The following is a 17,743-nucleotide window of genomic DNA, read 5'->3' on the forward strand; positions in this document are numbered from 1 at the left end:
CTGCTAACTTCAACACCAGGATGTTATTCAGAGTGGAAGAACAGAATTGGAAGAATTTACTATGCTTCCTTCATGTAAGTGGTGGTTTTGCTGTTCTAGTTTTGTCATAAAAACCACAAGACCCTACTGTCTGTGACTGCATACCTGATTAACTACAGAAACATTACCAGATAGAAGGACTGCAGTGATTAGTATTTTCATTATTACCACACAAAATTCAGCTACGGTAAGGATAAATGTTTGACTTTAAGGATTCAAAAAGAAATTAGATCTTTCTAACTTAAACACCTATGGAACCCTCTTGCTGTTTCTAAAATCTGCTTTGCAACTATCTATAAACATGGAGCATGTCATTAAATCCCAGCCCTGTAATTTAACGTTACCTGACTAAAATCAAAATGACAACGGTATTGTCATTTGGTGGAGTTCCCGTCTCTGGAAGTATTTGAGAGGGATGTGGGCATAGCACTAAGGGACATGCTTTAGTGATGGGACTCAGCAGGTCAGTTCAACTGTTGGACTTGATGATCTTGATGGTCTTTTCCAATCTAGATGACTGTGATTCTATGGGTGACAGATCTGTAGGAAGCCGAAATAAACAATGACAAATAAGAGCAGAAATGAGGTTTACCCAAAGAAATTCAAATCAAGAACAAGAATACAAGTTTTATGATTCCTGAACCTGCCATTTCACTATTATGTAAGCAATAAAGAACAGGCCATAGTAACCTTACAAGCTTCATATGAAAAGGAATTGCATAGTTAAGGTAAAACTACTACAGTTCAATACTTTACTATCCTTAAACAAAAGACCCAAATTAATATAAGTCAACTTTCAGATTTTGCAATAGTAGGTAATTGAAGCAATGTATTTTGTGCTAAAATGAAATCTTAAATACAAAGCTTCAGTTCCTCAAAACAGCTTCAGCAGTACTTCCTCTCAAAGCAACAGGAAGAAAAATGTAGAAGAAAAACTGTTGTGATGTATTTAAAGCAACTTTGAGGCTGTATTCTGGTCTTATTTGAGATATCTGTTCAGATATCCTTTAGAAACATTTAAGTACTGCTAGAATGATGGATACTATTTGTTTTCTCAATTTAACAGTCATTACAACTAGGTTGTTTCCTTAGTTGAATAGGCATTTCAACTCAACCTTTCAAATATTTGTCCACAACGGCAGACAGCTCCATCTCTAGCACCTCATACTTTGGTCCTGCTGCTTCTCACAAATTAATCATAAAAACTAGGACAAAGTCAAAAGTTGTTCACCACACAAAAAGCAAATAAAAACAAACACACACACACAAACACCCCCTTCCGGAATTTTGATAACACTATTTCTTTACCTCTCTCTCAAAATGACTTTATTGCCAAAAATAAAAATAAAAATGCTTGAGAGTGAGGACAACATAGAGTGCAAAACAGCTGGGGAGAGATGATACACAAAAAGCAGTAATCTTTAGTCTGTTCACATTCTGTTCTGCATAGCTGCATTTCATCTCGATGATATGCTCTTGTTACCTGTACTAAATCATGTCATTCTCCTTCTATTACTTCTGACTTCTTTACAATGTTTGCTGATACTAACATCACAGAGTAATAATTAAAGAAGTTACATTAAAAAGACACAAATAAAGACATGGGAAATGTGCAATTCTCCATGACATTGAGAGACTTATAGAGGGCACTTATGATTTACGATTCATGGAAGGACCTGCAAGCTAAGCAACTCTCCCCATATAACTGAAATGATTACAAAGTATTGACATAAAATGACTAAAGTATCAATCCAAGTACTAGTAAGCAAAAAATGTCAATTATCCTGAATTGAAATATAATTGTGCAATAAGCAGCACAATCTACATACAAGGACGTAACATACACAGGTTGTTTACAGGGAGGGACCATCATCACCCAAAACCAAATGAATACATCAAATAATTCTAAATCCCAGGAGGACCTGTAAATATACACCAACATACAAATTTAAAAGTGGTGAGTAGAGTGGGAACTCTGACTACCAGCACTGAAGGTACAAGGAGCACTGAGCCTAAGTGTCGTTAAGCAAAAATGTTCGGTAAGGCGGGAGAAGAGGCAAGCACAAGTTTGTGCTCCCATTTCCACAACAGTTAAAATAACCTAAAATGCTGTGCCATGCTGTAACGCTTAAAATGCTGTACTAAATAAAATGCTCATCTACCGATGAGCAGCCTTACAGGAAGCTGTAGATTCAGACCAATGATGGGTTTTGGCAGCATGATTTTGCACACACATAAATACTGCCTATTAAGTGAGAATAACAGCAAGAACTGTTTGAACTAGCTCCTTCCATTTTTCTCATACCACAATATGAGATGAAAAATAAATTATTAAAGATCAACAAAAGATTAATATTTCATATGTTTTTATCAACACTGGTTACTGGTACCAATAATTAAGCCATTTATTTCACACTATCTTACGCTTCTGAAGCCTAACTTCTGAAATAAAATCTTCCCCTTTCTCTTATTTTATGACTCAAATCCCATGCTCTACCTACAGGGGAACACAGATGAAGAGTATTTCAAGTTCTGGAAGGGACACCCTGTCCATTAAACTACTCATGAATTTACAACACACTTTCAGCAAAGTAGATGAATTTGTAGAGATGAATTCACTCAGATAATCCACACAACTGATTTTTTTTTTTAAAAAAAAAAAAAAAAGACACCTTTCTTCCGAAGAAAAAAAGTGAAGTAATCAAAGCTTAGTAACTTCAGCTTTGTATCTGGAGAAAGGATGTCTCAGTTACAAAAATATGCCCTTATATTCCTTACATATATTCCTTACTACCTTATGTCTTTAAACATTAGATTGATTCCACTGATTAGATAGATAAACATAATTAAGTCTGACTCGCTAATGCCTTATCTTTTCTATAAATCTATTTCCTGTATTAAATGAATCCTGTATTTAATTCATCCACAAACTCAAAATGTCAATGAATTCACTTTAGACATAGAAATACACTCACCCTGTTTTCTTTCTTTTTTTTTTTTTTTTTTTTTTTTTTCATGTTTTGCTCACTATTTAAAATGTCAACCTCTCAATTTCAATTTATTTTCAGGATATAATTACTGCAACTGAATAACCTGGGCATTGTTACCATCAGTTAAAATATATTCAACTATTACAAGTTACTTACAAAGTCCAGGTTAAAGATTTCTCCCATACTAATACAATACTGCATACAATAGCTTACACTAATTTACCTAAAACTTTCTCTATCTAAAACTTTCTTACGTTGTATGACAGATATTAGACTGTGTAAACTAATTCAATTTTAATATTTATTATTGTAATTTTAGTATTTGCTTATTTCATTCTGTGTATCAGCAGAGATTCTAACAGTTTAGCTTAGTATCACTTGGAATTTCTCTCTTCAAATCCCCTAAATAAAATCAGCCACTAATAAACAAAATTCACAAAACCCAGTGAATTCAGTTCCACCCACAATACAGAAGTGTGAGAATTAATTTTTGAAAGGCAAATACAAGTATTAATATAAAGTTTTAAAAACACTTTTAGTCAGTTCTCAGTAGTACACTCTCCTCAGTCTCCTCTTTCTTCCCCCCTACTTTGCACCAGCATAAACACTTGTGCTTCTTATACCATGGCAATGACCTGAAATAAGTTATGACCTACCCCAAAATTTGTTTATTTTAAAACACCAAGCAGCTCCCCAGTCTAATTCTCCATTTGGCTACGCAAACACAATGAACAGAGCTTTGTTAAGCAATAGTGGCACCACTATATGTGGCACCAGCATCTCAAGTATATTTTTGGATGCTGGAGAAGCAGTTCACGCTCCCTACTTGACTAAACAAGGCAAATATTGTGATATTCATAAAACACACAATACATTATAAAAACAGCATCCATAGCAAATAGCTTCCTACCACCTTCACATTAAGAGCTCTGCAAATAGATTTTTCAGTCTGGCAATGAAAGATGGTTTAGCAAGGGTCAATTAAAACAAAATACATTTTCAGTGGAAAATAAAACATTAGAAAACTTATTTCAGTATCAGCGTCTGATTCTACCATCCCCAAACACTTGGTTTATACAATTATTTTAAGACCCTAAGTCTTCTTTAAAATCTCAAAAAATATTTATCAAATTTGGATCAGTAATATTCTTTAAAAACCAAAAGTTGAAATACTTACTGAACCACAATTTTAGAATATGCAACACATCAAATAAAATGTCCAGAAAAATAAATTATGTGTGAGTAATACCAAGGAAAGTTAATCTTCTGACAAACAGAACAGTTTCATTGACAGATTAGGCTGAAGACAATTAAAAACACTTCTGTCAACATCCAGATTCGTGGAGGTAAGTTTATCATAATCATCACAGGAGTTAATTGCCAGGAAAAGGAATGGTTGTACTAAAGCCTCCAGACAAACACAGCTTCCTACAGAGAATCCCAGGCAGAAGAAAGCCTTTCAGTAAGCTTATGTTATTTAACATACTGAATAGATGTCTTCTATTTTTAACAGTAAAATAGGACTGTGGAGCCAGTTGACGACAAGCCATTATTCATCGCCAAAATCCCTTACCCAAGGAATCTAGTTTTAAAATAAAAAAAAATCTACAGCCATGATCCATATTATGTCTTAACTGTCACTTCTTATTTTTTTCAGAAGAGAAAAAAGCTTAAGTCCTGGTCTACTACATTAGATTTATATTACTGGCTGACAGGTCAAAGACAAAACAATGTATTTTAAGATTTATCATTTAGATCCTAGACATCGAAGCTCCGGAGACTGGCATCAAAACATGTTCAATGTACACTAAGAATGGCAGGCCTCGAACAGTTATCAGTTTGAAAGAGCTTCAAAAGTGCAAGCCTCATTTTCTCAAGGAAAGATCTCTTTAATTGTTTTTCAGAGGTAAGAAGAAGGTGAGGGATACATTCTCTCTGTTATTAGGGTTCTGGGCACCACCCAGAGGTAGAGAGAGGTATAACTCTTTCTCTAAGAACTTTTGAGCTGTGGTAATTCAATGTCGTAACAGAAAATAGAGTGTGATACTACAATGCTGTGATTGTTCTTTTGAGATTGGGATGGATGCACTGATCATGCACACCCACCAGACCTGTAGATGACACCAAGCTGAATGGTGCAGTTGACACAGTGGAAGAGGGGGATGCTATTCAGATGGATGACAGTCTTGAGAGGTGGACCTGTGCAAACATCTTGAAGTTCAACACTGCCAAGTGCAAAGTCCTGCACCTTGGCCAGGGCAATCCCAAGCACCAATGCTGGCTGGGCAGAGAATGGATTGAGGACAGCCCTGAGGAGAAGGATGTGGGGGGTGGTGGTTGATGAGAAACTCAACATGATCTGGCAATGTGCGCTTGCAGCCAGAAAGCCAACCTTATCCTGCAGCATGGCCAGCAGGGCGAAGGAGGGGATTGTTCCCCTCTGCTCTGCTCTTGTGAGACCTCACCTGGAGCCCTGCACCCAGCTCTGGGGCCCCCAGCACCAGAAGGGCATGGAGCTGTTGGAGTGAGTCCAGAGAAGGGCCACAGGGATGATCAGAAGGCTGGAGCACTTTTCCTATGGAGAGGGACCAAGAGAGCTGGGGGTGTTTAGTCTGGAGAAGAGAAGACCTTACAGCAGTTTTCCAGTATCTAAAGGGAGCCTACAAGAAAGCTGAGGAGGGAATCTGTCAGGGGGTGGAGTGATAGGACAGGGGGGAATGGCTTTAAACTAAAGAAGGGTAGATGTAGATTAGGTATTAGGAGGAAATTCTTTGCTCATATGATGCTGAGGCACTGGCACAGGCTGCCCAGAGAAGCTGTGGATGCTCCATCCCTGACAGTGCCCAAGGCCAGGCTGGACAACCTGGGCAACCTGATGTGGTGGGAGGTGTCCCTGCCCACAGGATCCCTTCCAGCCTAGATCATTCTATGATCATGATCACACATGTACAATCATGTATGATCTGCTAATAATACTGCTGCATTATTATCCCTTATATTCAGCAGTAGGCTCTAAGTGTTGCTGAGAAGATACATTTTATCAAATCCCACACAGCACAGGTACAGCACTCAAAAAAACAGACTGCCAAAACAATAAACTAGAAAAAAAAATGTAATTAACTCTACTTATGTATAACTTACAAGTAAAAAAAAAATGTCAGCATGTGCTTTCAATTTTTTTTAATTAACTTTTAAAGCACAGCTATGACGATTTATAAAAATTAAATGTAAAATAATCATAATTGGTAACAAAACACAATATTTTTGTCTTTATATTAAAATACTGTTATGTTACAGAACTTCAGTTATTATTACAGAGTTTTTCTTGCTTTAAAAAAGTGAAGGAAGGCTGAGGCACATGGATATTGTATCCAGGATTCAAAACACGTATCAACAGAAGTCTTTCTTTGTTATTTTTGTTTCTTTTTAAGTAAACAGACAACCTCTCTGCTTTTATTTAAAAATAATAATAGTATTTTTAACGCATCTCTGGTGAGCATAGGAGCTTTTCTCTGATCAAATTCTTCCACGCAAGAAATGTGATAGAAGCACACTGACCCTCTAAACTTCAGTCCAAGGACAGGTAACACATGGACTCCCCTTCATCTCCTGACAGGTATGAGCAGTTACCCCTGATTCACCCCACGTAACCTTAGGTCCCTAATGTTGAGCATTTAGATTACGACTTCATCCATCCTGTAGTCTGACAGGTTGCTCCGTACCACAAAACCAGCACCGCCAGGGAACGTCGCTGGCCACTGTCACTCCAGCAGTGTTACTCAGTGGTATTTTTCAGAGGGGTCTTTGGCACGGCTGTGGCCAGACAGCTCTCCCCAGCTATTTCCAGGACGAGGTGGGGTTAGAGCTGGCCACAGGCATTCCCCAGATGATAGTTTGTCCATGGTCACCCTCTTCAAGGTCATAAAACCATTTTGTATAAGGACCGCAGATCACTCTGTGCTGGTGCACCCAAAAGCAGTCCTGGTACTTTTTTGGTGTAGTTATACATGGTTAACATCAGGAGGGCCCAACAAAGTGCAATTTAAGCTCCTATGTGCGCTGACTCATGCTTTGGAGATAAGTTTTTCTCCTATATTGTGAAGACACCTTGAATAAATACAGATTCCTTTCTTCACTGCCTCCCTTCAGTGCCTAAAAATTAGAGCGAAAGCAGATAAACTGTGTTTTCCACATATATGTATATTAAAATATTTCCTTATATACGTTTTTCACAAAGTCTACAGTTGTTCTATGAATATTAATTTACAATTTACAAACAGATACCTACATAAATGTGCACACATTCAAATATACATGGATACTACAATACAATTCAACATCAAGTAACAGTAACTGTAACAAAAAGACATTCCCAAATTTGATCAGAAGTTTTGTACAGTTCTTAAATAATCTTTGATTCTTGTGCACATAGAAGAATCTGCAATAAATTAACAACGAAACTTCAAAACTGAACTCCTCCTTTGCCAAACAATAACCAGTTGTCGGAGTGAGAGGAAAATAGCTAAACTAAAGATAAACAGCAATTTAAACAAAAGGAACTACTTCAACATTCTGCAAATAATTTCCTCCTCGATGACAGAAGCCAACAAGATGCATCACCAGGAAGCAACAACTCTTATCAGCAAGTGGGGGAAAACAGTAATGCTAGCAACAAAAATTAACTTCAAGACAAAAATTAAAGTGCTATTTCAGGAAACCAATTTATAGGAGGTTGTTGAACATGACAAAAAAAGCGCAGAAAGTGCTCTTAACTCCGTGGAAAGGTTGAGGCCTGCAGAACAAATCCTACGTTCTGACTAATGGGAGAGAAGCTGCAACATGTGCTTTTCCAGGAAACTGGAGGTAAAAAGTCCGTACTTGTTCAGACTTTTCTGTTTCAGCTCATGTATTCTGCACTCAAGAGCTGCAGATCACACACCCTTAGCCTCATTTTAGTAAGTATGTCACGTGTAAAACGTTCTCAAGGAAGCTAACAGCAAAGTAGTTTATATACACAATATACACAATTGCACAATAGGTAATCGTGCTAAACCCTGAAAAGTAGTGATTAGGTATTTTGGAGTAGAAGTCGAGACAATTTTATCAAGCCCCTGTTTGCACTACACAATTTTAGAGGAATAAGCCTACCTACTTTCTCTGCATTTTTGCATTTTGTACACCTAATCAAAGCAAATAATTACTGAAATTAAAAAATTTCATTTTACTTATAGAATACTGATATTGGTCACTCACTCTGAAAGAGGCAAGTACTATTTGGACCTGATGTGAAAATTACATCTGGGACTGATACCAAGCAGTTACTCTGAACCTACACAAAGAGTAGAAGTGCCTCCTGCACTCACCCAGTTTCATCCTAACTATTTTACACTGATTTTGCCTATATGCAGTTACAAAATCCAACAGTGTACGGCTTTCAGATCATACTTATGGAAGAGTAAATCGCCTTTTCCCAATTTTCCCCTCGTTAGGATGAGCCATTCTTGAGCTTGGAGGAGAGAGCTGTTGAACAAAATGCAACTGGCTCTCCTAGACCCAGCCCCCATCTTCCTAGCATAACCCACCCCTCCTAAAATACCCAGTATATTCTAACATACCCTACTTCTCCTAGGCTACTACACAATGTAATTGAGCCTCCTGAAAAGTTTCTGCCAAAGAGAGCTGCTGGATTTTCTGAGAAACATATATTAACACTTTATTATGTAAATAATTAAGTGTTCTATTATCTGAAAAATGAAGGGCAAATTTTCCAGGGACCTTTGCCATGTTAGTTGCATAGAAATAAATATGCCAGATAACCTGAAAGGAAGTCTATTACTTCAGTGCTTTCGTAATTCATTAGTAATCAAGTACTTACGATAAGCAAGAGGGATCTAGACAGGCTTGAGAGGTGGGCCTGTGCAAACCTCTTGAAGTTTAACAAGGCCAAGTACAAGGTTCTGCACCTGGGATGGGGCAATCCCAAGCAGAAATACAGGCTTTACTGTAATAGAGGGTAAATTTAGATAAAGCATTAGGAAGAAGTTTTTTACTCAGAGGATGGTGAGGCACTAGCACAGGCTGCCCAGAGAAGCTGTGGATGTCCCATCCCTGGAAGTGCTCAAGGCCAGGCTGGATGGGGCTTTGGGCAACCTGAGCTGGTGGGACGTGTGGAGCATTGGAACTGGGTGATCTGTAAGGTCTCTTCTAACCCAAACCATTCTGTTATTCTACGATCTAAGCCTGAAAGACACTGGTACGTTGAACACACAAACATGGCAAAGTTTTTTCAATTCCTCATTTGTTGCTCATTTGTTTTGGAACTAGATGTTACTCTTTTGCTCTATTTGCTAAGTGGACCATTTTATAATGCTTAATCCCACAGACCACTACATTAAACATGCTTTTAAAAGGTCTGTGCCTCTCATCATTTTATGCTGACACCTTACAGGTATCTAGTGAAAAAAAAAAAGTTTTAGCATATATACCTAAGGAGTTAAAGACTACACATGTTGAAGTGATGCTGGCATATTAGTGCCAGCAAAAAAAAAAGGGTTAACTCTCAACTACGAAAATGTGGATTAAACAGCAGATCAGAAAAGTTGGACATGTTTTTTTTTTATAATAATGGGTTAGAGAAATAATTTGGAAAATTCTTAAAGACTAATTCCCCTTGAAGAACAAACCATGTCATGAAGATTGATCTATTGTCTGCTCTGTCTGTAGCACTTTAATATATCCTTCTTTAATATGCCACTGCAAAAGCTAAGTGTAAAACATTGTTAGTCATTCTAATTTAGATCAGCAAGTGACAAAGCAACATCAATTATTTATTTCAACATTGGTAAATCTCTATAAGCTCAGCCAAAAGACAGTTTTCCAGATGACAGCATGACCTTCCAAAACTAGTACCAGCTTGAGAGATGGAGATTTTTTTTTTAACATAATTAAGAAAAGTACCATCAGAAATAAGAGACTAGTGTAACTTTTATTTTTCAGAATTAATTGATACATTAAATGCAAAACAATACAAACTTAAACAGAACTTAAATAATGTATATCTGTAAAAAAAAAAAAAAAATTGCACTTAGGTTTTAATGAGAAGAACTCTACCTCCACCTAGTGGACAGCTACGAAAACGTTTTTTTAAAAATATATATATATATATTGCAAAGTTATCTACATCAATATGCAATTCAGTTATATCGGAGATGCTAGTCAGACAAAAGATTTCATCTCCTTGCTGTTAGCTTTCAACACATCTTATGTTCGAGGCCATTCCATTATTTAATCTCATCTGAACCCATTCTTAGGCTTGAGTCCACAGGAAATGGCACCTACCATTCAAAATACACTGCAATTGCAAACTGCTGTTTACAACATCCTGAAGCTGAACAGAAATTTTTATTCTTTTGTGTAGTGCTGGATTTAAAGAAAAAGGTATGGGACAATCAACAAAAGATCAACCTTTTTTTTTTTTTTAACTTTTATTTTTATTTTTCTTAGTTCCAGTGCATGGGGATACATCTATGCTAGGATCTCAGTTTGCACAATCTGCCAGCATTATAAATTTCATATAAGCAAAAGTAATCTCTCTTCTAAAATATTCTCCATTCTTTCAACCAATAGACTGCTTCTGAAAAGAGGGTGTATGCATGTACGTTTGTTTTTTTTTTAATTGTTGCATGACTCCTTCCCACATATACAAAGAGACGACAAATGCGATACTTCTTCCTTATATCTGATTTTTCACACTATCAGGAAAAAAAAAAAAAAAAGATTTCCGACTACAGATCCTAACAACCTACCAATCAAAACTCTAGCTCAGAATTTCCTAACCCATGTCCCCCACAATATATTAGACCCACTGGGATAATCAACCTTGTTCTACACCCATTCCCAGCACCTCCCCATCTTCCTTCCCACTCCTCAGAAGACTGAAGTGTGGATCAGAAACTGTTCTCTTCAGCACCACTTTTGCTCTGTCTCCAGACTTAATGAGTCTACTGCACATGCATTACACCAGGTACACACAAACACTCCGCAAGCAACTGGCATAAAAGCTGAAAGCTCATTTTCCTGGTGCCTACAGCCCCATACAATTCACTTGTGCCACTCCTGCGTTGAACAGTGGGCAAAGAGAAAGCCGTACGAGTTTTTCTAGCGGCCCATTATTCCTTGCTCCCCCAGAAACACTGAGACTCACTTTACAAGCACAAGTCAGTCAGTTTCATCTCGTTTATCCGCAGACACATACTTACCACAAATGAAAACAGGAACATTTGTGGGGAAGTAACACCATCACTGCTGTCATGCTTCCTTACCAGAAGAAAAAGCTACCTGACCTAACCAAACACAGAAGTGGTAAACACTGTTGTATATCTGATAGCGGATCCACGTATAAAATTCACCCTGCGTCATATTAATTTTGCCATGCTCATTATCTTGTTGTCTCTTTTCAAAAAAAAATGAAGTTGAATTTATCACTTTCCATTCTTTATTGCTTCTTCTGTCTTGCTTCTTCCCATCTGTTTCCTTCCTGAACCTGCTTCTCCTCTCCATCCCACAAGTAACACCAACTAAGATACCACCTTCAATTCCCACTAGTTTTCAGGCTTTGCTTTTCTTCTGAAGTTCTGCAATTAATATCACAGAATCACAAAACTGTAGGGGTTGGAAGGGACCTCAGAAGATCATTGGGTCCAATCCCCCTGCCAACACAGGTTTCCTAGAGCAGGCTGCCCAGGTAGGCGTCCAGACAGGCCTTGAATATCTCCAGAGAAGGAGACTCCACAACCTCCCTGGGCAGCCCGTCCCAGTGCTCTGTCACCTCACTGTGAAGTTCTTTCACATGTTGGTGCGGAACTTCCTATGCTCTATCTTGTGGCCATTGCCCCTTGTCCTGTCCCCACAAACCACTGAAAAGAGGTTGGACAAATCCCTCTGCCTCCCACACTTAAGATATTTGTAAACATTGATAAGATCCCTCAGTCTTCACTTCTCAGGGATGAAGAGACCCAGGTCTCTCAGCCTTTCCTCATAGGGAAGATGCTCCAGGCCCCGTATCACTTTGCTGCCAAAAAAAATCATCCTTTCATCAAAAAAATATCATCAAAATATCATCCTTTTATATATCATATAAAAATATCCAAAACATCCTCCTTTTATATCATCCAAAATATCAACTAAAATATCATCCTTTTAACTGAATGAAGCACAATCCAACTTAAAGTCTTTAACTGTTACTAAGCTTTGCTACTGTTTGAAACAACCTCCATTAAGTATTTCATTTCTACACAAGTTGTAAAGACATTTATTCAGAAAATAGCCCATGGAAGTCTAACACACAGTTACAACAACCACGGTTCACCAAAGAAAATAAACATTCCTTTCATACTGCTTCTTCAAGTTCATTGTGATGGTAGGCCAACTATTCCACCTGTCCAAGTAATAAAAGCCCGTCCTGGTTTCAGTTAGGACAGAGTTAATTTTCCTCCTAGTAGCTGGTAGGGTGCTATGTTTTGGATTAGGATGAGAAGAGTGCTGATAACATGCTGATGTTTTAATTGCTGCAGAGCAGTGCTTACACCAAGCCAAGGACTTTTCAGCTCCTCGCTCTGTCCTGCCAGCGGGCAGGCTGGGGGTGCAGCAAGAGCTGGGAGGGGACAGACCCAGGACAGCTGACCCAAACTGGCCAGAGGGGTATTCCATACCATCTGACATCATGCTGAACAATATATAGGGGTGGCTGGCCGGGGTGGGAGGCCGGCTGCTTGGGGATAGGCTGGGTTGGGCTGGTCAGCGGGTGGTGAGCAATTGCTTTGAGCATCACTTGTTTGTACATATTATTATTATTATTATCCTGTCTTAATAAACTGTCTTTATCTCAACTCACAGGCTTCACGTTCCCATTTCTCTCCCCCATCCCAGAGAGGGAGGGGGGAGGGTGAGCAAACGGCTGTGTGGTGCTTAGCTGCCGGCCGGGTTAAAAAACAACAAAGCCTCCATAGACTATATGTCAAACCTTTTTTAAGGCAGATCTGCCTGAAAGTTACATATGGTGACAATGCCAGGTTACCACAATAGCCCAAACTCTACTGAGTGTGATAATCTCCCCTCAAGTATGAGGACTACAGTTTTAAGTCAGAACTTCTGTTAAGCCTCAGATGTGACTGTTAACACCATAGAGAGTGAAAACTCTCCTGAAAACTACATTTTAACTTCTTGTTAATTTTTTTCCACATTTCTTATAAACCATTTAGTGTTTCTCAGTAGTTCACATAAGCACCCCAATGAGATACAGTTCTCACTAAAATTGCAAACAAAACCACAAGTTGCTACTCATTAATGGGTTGAGTTTTTTTTAGGGTTCTCTAACCAACATTAAAAGGAAAGTCTTAGGACAAAACTCAGTCCCTCACAGTAATTTATGATATTAAAAGCACAAAGAATTACCTGCTGCTCAGAATAAATATAAAGCAGTCTGATCTCCCAGCTGCAGACCACCACATGGATTATTTACTGCTGTTCAAGAGATATATTGCATTTTACAAACAAAACTTAAAATTTGTTACAAAAACAAAGCAAGAGAAAACAAAATCTACAGAGAATTGAGGGCTGTTTCACAGAATACATCATCCTAAAGCAAAATATGAAAAGGGTAAAGGTGGGAAGGAGGATGTCAATTTCTGCTTAATATACAGTAATTATTAGTCATTATCAGCAGTAGAATGAAAGTACTTAGAAATAATTCATTTTCTCAAGCTGAAAAAGAAAAGCTCTGTATCTCAAAAAGGACAGAACAGATCTACCATTCTGTAGATCATTGTTTTTAACACTGGAAATAGTTTATACAAATATGTTAACAATACACACTTACTTTGGTTATTTTGGGTTCAAAGACATTAATATTACTGTAGCTAATTCATGTCGTTAATGCATTAAAGGTGTTGATTAATATAATGGCAGCATGTTTAAAATGATAAAGCTTAATTTCAGTTTAATTTAAAGTCACCTTTTAAAAGTTTCAAAATTGTATTGACAAATTTCTGAACTTAGAATCTACAGAACTCATGAATGCAGGTGTATGTATAGGAATGAACCACTACCCCCTTGAATAGTGTCAGCATCAGAATGAACAGTAAGAAGATGAACCTCTTTAATTATTTGAGCAGAAAGCCTTTCCTCAAAGAAAATATTTTAATCAGACCACACACAAAGTGTTTTTAAAATAACGTATAAATTTGCCTGGTTTAGACTTCTAAGTTTTTCTCTCTTACAGATTGCCCTGGTCATCCCTTCTTTTTACTGACAGGTATAGTTTATAGAATCATAAGGGTTGGAAAAGACCTCCAAGATCATCCGGTCCACCTATCCCCCTACCACCAATGTCACCCACTAAACCATGTCCCTAAGTACCACGTCCAACCTTTCCTTAAACACCCCCAGGGACGGTGACTCCACCACCTCCCTGGGCAACCTGTTCCAATGCCTGACTGCTCTTTCTGAGAAGAAATGGCTCCTCATCCCCAACCTGAACCTCCCCTGGAACAGCTTGAGGTCATTCCCTCTGGTCCTATCACCAGTTACCTGTGAAAAGAGGCTGACTCCAGCTCTCCACACCTTCCCTTCAGGTGCCTGTAGAGAGCAATAAGGTCTCCCCTGAGCCTCCTCTTCTCCAGACTGAACAACCCCAGTTCCCTCAGCTGCTCCTCACAGGACTTGTGTTCCAGGCCCTTCACCAGCTTCGTAGCCCTTCTATGGACACACTCCAGGGCCTTGATGTCCTTCTGGTAGTGAGGGGCCCAAAACTGAACACAGTACTCTAGGTGGAGTCTCACCAGAGCAGAGTACAGGGGGACGATCACCTCTCTGGTCCTGCTGGCTGCACTATTCCTGATCCAAGCCAGGATGCCATTGGCCTTCTTGGCCACCTGGGCACACTGCCGGTTCATGTTCAGGTGAGCATTGACCAGCACCTCTAGATCCTTTTCCTCTGCACAGTTTTCCAGCCATTCTCCCAAGCCTGTAGCGCTGCCTGGGGTTGTTATGACCAAAGTGCAGGACCCGGCACTGAGCCAAGGTGAACCTCATCCCACTGGCCTCTGCCCATCGACCCATCTGTCCAGGTCCCTCTGCAGGGCCTCCCTACCCTCTGGCAGATAGACACTTCCCCCCAGCTTGGTGTCCTCTGCAAAACTACTGAGGGTGCTCTCAATTCCCTCATCCAACTCATCAATAAAGATATTAAAGAAGATGGGCCCCAACAATGCCACTGGTGACCGGTCGCCAGCTGGATTTCACTCCGTTCACCACCACTCTCTGGGCCCAGCCACCCAGCCAGTTTTTAACCCAGCAAAGAGTGTATGTGTTCAAGCCATGGGCTGCAAGCTTCTCCAGGAGAATACTGGGGGAGACCATGTCAAAGGCCTTGCTGATCTCTAGGTGACTACATCATCAGCCTCTTCCTCATCCACCAGCCGGGTCACCCGCTCATAGAAGGAAATGAGGTTGGTCAGGCAGGACTTGTCTTTCATGAACCCACGCTGACTGGGCCTGATCCCCAAGTTGTCCCACCTATGCCATGCGATTGCATTCAAGATGACCTTTTCTATCACCTAACCTGGCACCAAGGTCAGGCTGACAGGCCTGTAGTTCCCTAGGTCCTCCTTACAACCCTTTTTATAGTGGGTATCACATTAGCAAGTCTCCAGTCTTGCTAATGCTTCAGACCTGTCTGGTTGACCGTGACTGCTGACAGATGATGGAAAGTGGCTCAGCAATCACATCCACCAGCTCCCTCAGCACCTGACCCCAAGGACTTGTGACAAGTCCAGGTGAAGCAGCAGGTCTCTAACTGTTTCCACCTGAACTGTGAGGGGTTTCTTCTGCTCCCTGTCCCAGACTTTCAGGTCGGGAGGATGAGTACCCTGAGGATAAGTGGTCTGACTATTAAAGACAGATGTAAAGAAGCCATTAAGAACCTCAGCCTTTTCCTTACCCTCAGTAGTCATTTCCCCCTGCATCCAGTAAAGAATGAAGATTCTCCTTGGCACTCCTCTTGCCCTTAATATATTTATAAAAATATTTTTGTTATTCCTAACCACAGTGGCCAGGTTGAGCTCATGCTGGGCTTTGGCCTTCCTGATTTTTTCCTTGCATATGCTGGCAACTTCCTGGTACTCTCCCCAAGTTGTCTGCCCTCCGGAAGTCCCAGGTAGCAGTTTTAGTGACCCAGGGGGTCAGTAACTTTGTGACTTCACAAACAACAGAGAACTCTGACATTTTGTGGTCACTCTGCCCAAGACAGCTCCCTGCCACCACATCTCCCACCAGTCCTTCTCTGTTCACAAACGGCAGGCCTAGCAGGGCACCCCCTCCGGTAGGCTCACTAACCAGCCGAGTCAGGAAGCTGTCTTCCACGTACTCCAGGAACCTCCCAGACTGCCTCCTCAGGGCTGTACTGTATTTCCAACATACGCCTGGGAAGTTAAAGTCCCCCATGAGAACAAGTGCTGGTGACTGAGCAACTTCAACCAGCTGCTTATAGAGCACCTTATCCATCTGTTCATCCTGGTTTGGTGGCCTGTAACAGACCCTCACCAATTTAACAGAAGATGAGTGCATGCTGACCTATTATGGAAATATTCGTATCAGGAAAATAATGTCATTGCTGATTTGGAGCAATGAATAAAGCAGAGATGGAGCAATGAATAAATCAGAGATGCTTCGTATTACCGAAGTCAGAATACAGAGTTAAATATCCAGCATTCTGAAGACTTTAAGGGGACTATTCTTAGAATTTTTTGTTGTTGTTTTTTGTTCTAGAAAATAACTTAGACAAATTATGTAGCTAACGTGTTACTTATAGCCTCTCATGCCTCCTTTATCCAGCCCCCTCTCCAAAGGGGAGAGAATTACTGTGCATTAACTGCTTTGTATTGTTTGCCTTGTCACTGCGTACATGAAAATATGCTTATTTGTAATAACTGCTGCACAGGATTACCACACACCTACAAGATACGAGAAAGCTCACAGAGTAGCTGAAGCAGCACTTATGCTAAGGCTTACCCCATAAAATCTTATTTAGCCTCTTAAATTTCAGAGCCATTTTTTTGTCTCTCTCCCTTTATCACCTTTTGTTATGCAGACACACAGACATGAGACTTGAATACAAGCTTCACGTCACCGCGGCCAACACCACCAGCAAAGAACACCACTTATTTACTACAGATGGCAGACGCAAAACAAAAAAGAATGACTGGTCTGCTTCTTAAATGTGTATTTGAGTGCAGAAGTTAGCAAGTCGCCTAGCGTTCAGGAAAAGGACTAAAATACCGTCGAGCACTTGGTTAAACGGAGTAAGGTTGCACTGGTACCTCCTGTTTTCGGCCAGACTTGCGCCTTCATCCTTCAGCCGCTTGCTCTTCTCCACGCAGCCCCCCGCCAGGCCCTCCTTCCTTCTCTTCGCTGCGTGCGCCCAGCTATCGTCCTCATCCTCCTCCGCCAGACCCCTGTCATCCGCAGCGTCCGCCTCGAACTGCCGGGAGGTGGCCCTGGAAACCTTCTCGCCGATCCTCCTCTTCCACCCGAAGGAGGCCATGGGGAGCGCTGCGCGGAGCGGGGGGGGGGACGGGGTCGCCGCTGCCGGCCGTCAGGAGGGCAAATAAAACGACTAAAACTCAACAAAAGAAACCAAAACAAAAGAGAACAGGCGG

At 40.2% G+C, this 17,743-nt stretch overlaps 1 protein-coding gene across 1 annotated transcript in view; it reads right to left on the reverse strand.

Annotated features, from left to right (window-relative positions):
* TTC33 (tetratricopeptide repeat domain 33) overlaps window positions 1-17,651 on the reverse strand; it is a 50,872-nt gene extending 33,221 nt beyond the window's left edge. The window contains exon 1 of the mRNA XM_035309268.1: window positions 17,405-17,651. Coding sequence (XP_035165159.1) covers window positions 17,405-17,628 — 224 coding nt within the window. The 5' untranslated portion in view covers window positions 17,629-17,651. The remainder of the gene's footprint in view (window positions 1-17,404) is intronic.
* Window positions 17,652-17,743: the final 92 nt, after the last annotated feature.

Source organism: Oxyura jamaicensis, chromosome Z (genome assembly GCF_011077185.1).
Source record: "Oxyura jamaicensis isolate SHBP4307 breed ruddy duck chromosome Z, BPBGC_Ojam_1.0, whole genome shotgun sequence".
Taxonomy (NCBI): domain Eukaryota; kingdom Metazoa; phylum Chordata; class Aves; order Anseriformes; family Anatidae; genus Oxyura; species Oxyura jamaicensis.